The 6,505-nt window shown below is 41.9% G+C and overlaps 1 protein-coding gene across 1 annotated transcript in view; it reads right to left on the bottom strand.

The window, feature by feature from the left end:
• Window positions 1–5,114, bottom strand: part of LOC116896476 (NADPH-dependent 3-keto-steroid reductase Hsd3b5-like) — a 358,044-nt gene extending 352,930 nt beyond the window's left edge. Inside the window, exon 1 of the mRNA XM_032897641.1 lies at window positions 4,970–5,114. Coding sequence (XP_032753532.1) covers window positions 4,970–5,114 — 145 coding nt within the window. The remainder of the gene's footprint in view (window positions 1–4,969) is intronic.
• Window positions 5,115–6,505: the final 1,391 nt, after the last annotated feature.

Genomic DNA, 6,505 nt, shown 5'->3' with positions numbered 1-6,505 from the left:
TTCAGCTGGCATTATACAGACTGCATCAAAAGAGTGGCTGTGACAAGGTAGTTAGTTGGAGCCCGGTTCCAGAGTGCAGTGGACTCAAACGTAAGTCCTTTGGGCGTCCTGGGATACCAGGAGGGAACTTCTTGGGTTCTTGAGGTAGAGATAAATCTTCTACTCTGCTCAAGACACCATGGGCTTGGCAATTGTTCCAACATGCCACTTCATGGAACTGATGTTATGCCGTGATCTGCAGTAGACGGAGAGGCAAAGAAAAGCTCCCAGATGCCATGCTTTTAAAGGACAGAGGATGCTGATAGATCTCCTGGACCCAGACCCATATTTGCCTTATTCTAGTTGCAGCATCTAGGGGAAGTTCTTTAACATCCGTGTTGTCTTCCTACCTGAAGGGTCAGAAGACGAAGTTACCTTCGTTAACTGATCTCATGGGGTGGTGGCTATGGGATTTTCATCATCAGGATGTCTCACAGAGAGGACACTGGAAGTGTCCTTTGCTGCTACTGAGAGGAAGGAGCCTAAGCTGGGAAAACTACAGGACAGTGTTGCAGGCAAGCTAGCAGTTTCATCATTTAGGATCCATGTGGGAGGGCCGTTCCCATGGTGTGTGATCCGTAAGGAAGCAGGCTGAGCAAGCCATGAGAGTGAGCCAGGAAGCAGTGTCCCCTCCTCACCTCACCCCCACCACGGCACCTGCATCAGCTCCTGCCTTTAGGTCTCTACCCTTTTCATGTTCCTGTCATGGCTTCCTCCACTGATGAACAGTGATGTGAAAACTTCAGCCAAACAAACCCTCTCCTTCCCATGTTTTTGGTCACAGTGTTTCATCACAGCAAGAATAAACTAAGACAGATTATGTTTTCCTTTTTCCTTTTTTATTTTTTTTTTTTGTTTGCCTTCCTTGATACAGGGTGCCTAGGTTACTTCTAAGGAAGTTAAAATACTAAACATCAGAAGACAGAAATTTAATATTTATATATTGGACATTTTGTTGTATGAGACAAAGGCTAAGAACTAAGTATGGGAGGAAAATGTGATATGTTGTTAGTATGTGTAAGGAAAATTATAAAATAGGAAAATGTCTCCAAGCAAAGGGAGAGATAGTGGTTTCTTTGTTTGTTTGTTTGCTTGCTCTAAAGATAACTGTGTTCCCAAATTAGGAGAAAGAGAGAGAGAGAGAGAGAGAAAGAGAGAGAGAGAGAGAGAGAGAGAGAGAGAGAGAGGACCCAGAGTGATAGAAACATTTGCACGACCTGTCCAAATGGTTTGAGATAGCTGCAAAGAAAGTTTCAGAAAGGCATGAGATGTCTTGTAGGAGGCACAGATGTCCTTGTGCTCATGCACAAGCACTAGGGAAACCTGGAATGTAGGCACAGAGTTGTTTTTTCAAGGGAAGGGATGCATGCATAATCAGTCATCTGCCCAGAAGGTTGGGAGTGGTTATACACTTTAGCCTGTTGAATTTTGTAAAATCTTTATGGCCTGAGACTACATTGGACCCTCCCCCAGACTCTTATCCTAAGACTGTTTATCATGATTAATCTGTAGAACCCAGCTTTATGGAAATACATCACATGGCATTAGAAAGGTTTCCATGTGGCCGTGTCTGATATTTATTTAGCCTACTTTATTCCTCAGGGAGGTTGATGTAAGGTTCATTGTATACATGGTACTGAGTAAATTATCACTAGGAATATTTTCACCAAATTGTGTTATGCTTAAATACACTAAAATTAAACCACTCTCTGGCCAGAATCCAGAAACTAGAAACAAAACCTACTATCTAGTTTTGTTGAATCGAATGGCCTTCCTGTGCCTCATGGATTGTCACAATTTGGTCTTCATGGTCCAAGCGACCCCTGTGACTTCCCGACAGATGCATATGAGATCAAACAGTGTTGACTTCTGTAGACATTGAAAGAACGTTAGCTCTGTATTCAGACCTTAAATTCTTCACTTTCAAATTAAAATGAGTTTTCCCAGTAATAAAATTGCTTTGACTTCAACCTCCAGTACTGGGGGAAAAAAAGCCCAAAACATGCTGAGGTTTTTAATCTCATCTTAGTGGAGAACTGACACTTCCCTGCCTTCTCTCTGCTCTCTCTGGTACAGGTGGCCAATCCAGCTCCAGACGTTTCTTGTTCTTTGTGCTTGCTTGCTTGCTTGCTTTCTTTCTTTCTTTCTTTCTTTCTTTCTTTCTTTCTTTCTTTCTTTCTTTCTTCCTTCCTTCCTTTCTTCCTTTCTTCCTTTCTTCCTTTCTTTCTTTCTTTCTTTCTTTTATGTTCTTCTTTCTCTCTTTCTTTTTATGTTCTTGTGTTGTTGTGTGTGTGTGTGTGTGTGTGTGTGTGTGTGTGTGTGTGTGTGTGTGTTGGGTAATTTTTTACCAAATACTTTAACTTTTTCTATATTTTCTAAACTAAAAATTAAATTCTTTTTACTTTAAAAAATTATTTATCCATTTTTGTGTTTTGTGTATTGATGTACTACCTGCATATATATATATATATATATATATATATGTATATATATATATGTGTGTGTGTGTGTGTGTGTGTGTGTGTGTGTGTGTGTGTGTGTGTGAAGGTCTTGGGCACCTAGAGCTGGAGTTGCAGACAGTTATTTGCTGCCATATTGGTAAATTGAACCCAGGTCCCATGAAGAGAATCCAGTGTTCCTAACCACTGGGTCATCTCTCCAGCCCCTAAATCCTTTTGATTATTTTGGGATTTCAGAAGGTCCTGCAAGTCCAAGGGGTGTGTATATTAGACCTCTATTGGAGCATATGCATTCGTATTGTAAGGGTTTTAAGTCTCAGGATATCTAATATGTTTGAATATATATTATCAGTTGTAATTCTAGTATAACATTACTACATACTCAAATCAATTATTTTATAATTTCCTTAAAGAAAAAAAATGAATTTTATGAAAAAATATAGGGGTTTGGAACTCAAAACTACTGTAAAAATAAAATTTCTTTTGTTCTTATTGTGTGCTCGCCTGTGTGTGTGGTTTCTTGTAAAATTTCCCAATGTTGTTCCTCAAAACTCTGAAGACTCTTACTTTTGAGCCTACAACACTGGCCCAGTACCTTGAGATACTAATCATGCCTACAAACATATGAAATTAAACTAGACAATATGGACACTATGCCATGAACCAAGCATGCCCTGTCTCAGGAATTTCCTCAGGCTCACTTTTACAGCCTTTCATCTCTGGGAAAGCTAGCCAGTTATCTGTTCTTATCAGTATAACGCAATAGACGGTTTGTGGCTAACGGGATGGTGGTGATGGTGATGAATTGGTCTTGGGCCCTGTGTGGCTTTCCTGAAATAAAATCTGAGAGCTTGATCAGACAGTCCACTTGCTCTCCTTCTTTGTGTCTCCTGTCCTCCATTTTTTTTTCTTTTTTTTTTTTTCAGAGCTAGGGACCGAACCCAGGGCCTTGGGCTTGCTAGGCAAGCGCTCTACCACTGAGCTAAATCCTCAACCCCTGTCCTCCATTGTTTTGTCCCCTCCCCAGGTCTCTGTTGAACCCCTGCAGGTCAGAGCAAAAATGAAATCCAGACAAATGTGGACAGAGAACCATTCTTTCTAAACCTCAAGTATATCCTAAAGAGTTTGGACACTGACTTGTGATTTGAATGAGAACAAGCTAGTAGGTTCATATCTCTGAATACCTGGTCCCAAGTTGCTGGGAAGGATAGGAGGTGTGGCTTTTTGGAGTATGTGTGACATGAGAGGTAGCCTATGAGGCGTCTAAAGACTTGAATCATTCCTTGTGTTCTCTGCCTTGTGGTAAAGAATATAGATACGAAGTCTTGGCTACTGCCACCATGCCATGCCCATCTGCCTGCTGCCATGCTCCCTGCCACAATGATCATAGGCCCTAACCTTCTGAAACTGAAAGTCCTCAATCTATAAGTGGCCTTGCACAGTGTCTTATCCTAGCAACAGAAAAGTAACTAAGAAACGCCTCCATTACCTTCCTTCTTCATAGGACCTAGTCAGATCACCTCCATGATTAGGTTCATCACAGTAAGATGGGACAATCGAAGTCAAATGACAGGATATATGATAGATTGTTTGTTCCAGACTCAACCTGACAAAGCCAAGGTATGGGTGGGTAGGATCCAAGCATTGGGTGTAAATGAACTCTGGAGAGTATGGAGGAAGAGGTGGCATTCATAATGGTCTCCCACTGGGAGCTGAGGTCTTCCCACAGCTACCTCCACAGAAGGCTGTGAGAATGGAGCAGTTGGGAACCTGCACCATCAACTCAGTGCTTGCCCTTGGCCTGAGGGTGGGGATAGAAAACAGAAAAAAATAAATTGGCTCTCCAGTGAAGCACTCAGTCACTTTCTTTGCAAGTAAATGGCAGAGAGGAGGAACGATGGGAAAGACATTGGAGGATTCCTAATGACACGTATGAAGTCCTACTGGCCCTCACTGTGTGCTCTCTAATCTCCCTCTCCCCGTCTTCACTCCCCTCCCTACAGCCTTCATAAATGTACCTTAAGATTATAAGCACTTCCTGCTATGAGTCACAGGCTCTCTCTAATCTTAAATAAAAATAAAACACGAAGCAGATTAGGAACATCCAACAGAGACAGGGATGCACTGCCAAGGTCTCTAGGTTAATAATCTCTTGTTAGTATTGCACAATATTTCAAATATTGACAAGTCCAGTCCATTTAGGACATAAAATAACTTCCAGGAAAGGAGTAAACTGATCTGCAGTGTCTGAATAGGAGAGAGACCCAAAGGCCCAGGGCCTGCCCGTGAGCATGTTCTCTAGTTTTGCCTCAGACCAGAGTCCACTTTTCCATTTATGGAGTACCTTTTGTGCTGTGCCAACTGTGACTATTCCTTGTGAGGGTCTTTAAGTACCTACCTGTTTTTTATTTGGTTGACAAGCAAGCCCTCCCCACACCCAGTCTGCGTTCACCAGGCTCTATGCCACTTACTGGACAGTTCCTCTTTGTGTTTTGGACTGAAGGTCCTGTACAGGACTCTGACCTCCTGCAGCTCTTTCTCTTGCACCAATATTTGGACAATCCTCTGGCCCAGAAATCCTCCTGCTCCTGTCACCAGGCAGCTCCATCCAGGCATGGTCAACACAGGAAGCAGATAGTTGAGAGAACAGTAGATGTGTGGTGGTCCTGTGGAGAGGTTCAAGGTGTTCAGAGTCATGGAAATCCTGCTATGTTTACATAGTAGAAAAAATGTCCTGAAGCTAATTCTCACACATTTCTCTCATAAGACATCGCTTCTCTGATCCCAAATCTTGTGGGATGTTCTCTAAGAAGTAAAAACAAAACAAAACAAACAAAACCAAAACCAAAACAAAAACAAAAATCCCATCTGCATTGGTCAGCACATGTGTAATCTCTTAGATCAGCTCTGACACTGAGCACTGCATCAGACTGTGCCAAGGTTGTCCCTCTCACCTTAGATGCTAGTTAACAAACTGCATTGTTTTACCTGTGCTCACCTCTCACACACATGAGCTCTACAAACCCTCACTACATTGCTTAGTTCCTTCAGTTTCAGAGCCCTGACTTCAGAAACCCAAGTTCACATTTATCAGCTTCCTTTGAAGGATATAACAAAGGATACAGAGAAAGAGATGCACAGGCTGAGGAAAGAGAATGGAGAACAAGGCTTCTATCCCATTGTTTGATGTACCAGCCTCTAGGAATGTGTAACTGTTCAGTTACAAACAAGCTTAGGAGCCTGGGCCCTTCTTTGTCAGTTAACAATGAGGACAATGTTTAATAGTTTACTGAAGGCAATTCTCCAATAGAGGTTTCCTCTTTCTATGTGACTCTGGGTTATGTCAAGAATACAACCAAGGCTAATCAACACCCAGCCAAAGAGTGTTCTTTCAGTGTGTTAGATGCAGTAATTTTGTTATCGTTTTTAAATCCTTCTCTTAGTGTCAACTTCTTTGTATGCCTTACAGTTAACTGCAGTGCACGTACATGCTCATCGGAAGGAAATATTATTTCATGGGATAACCTGATGCTTGTTTGTTTCTTTGTCTAGATTGACCATAGTAGGCGAATCAATGGCCTTATGATAAAACACTGTAAGGCGTGTTCAAGCTACAGCTCTTAGGTCCATGTGGCCAAGAATAGCTATGAATTTAGCCCAACACAAAATTGAGAACTTATTTAAAACGTTTAGAAAATTTCATGCCATTTTGTGACTCCATTATGAGGTTCTTGACTGTGAACTTCATAGGTGACCAAGTATGAATGCCATCTCAAAAGGTGGCACATACTTGCATGGGAAGAGCTCCCAGCTTGTTGGTGGTGGATGTCCACACGGAGCTCAGAGTAAGTCCTACATGATTGTATTATAGAGAGCCTTTTTCTACAAGGGCAGCAGCATTGGGTGTAGAAGGAATGCACATATGTCACACTGGTTCATACCTAACATGCTTACTACATATTGCCTGAAAGTCGTGCATACATAGCTAGTACATACTTAGGACTAGG

Source organism: Rattus rattus, chromosome 3, assembly GCF_011064425.1.
Source record: "Rattus rattus isolate New Zealand chromosome 3, Rrattus_CSIRO_v1, whole genome shotgun sequence".
Lineage (NCBI taxonomy): Eukaryota > Metazoa > Chordata > Mammalia > Rodentia > Muridae > Rattus > Rattus rattus.
Note: the sequence above shows the minus strand (reverse complement) of the source record. Positions and strands in the feature narration are given on the sequence as shown.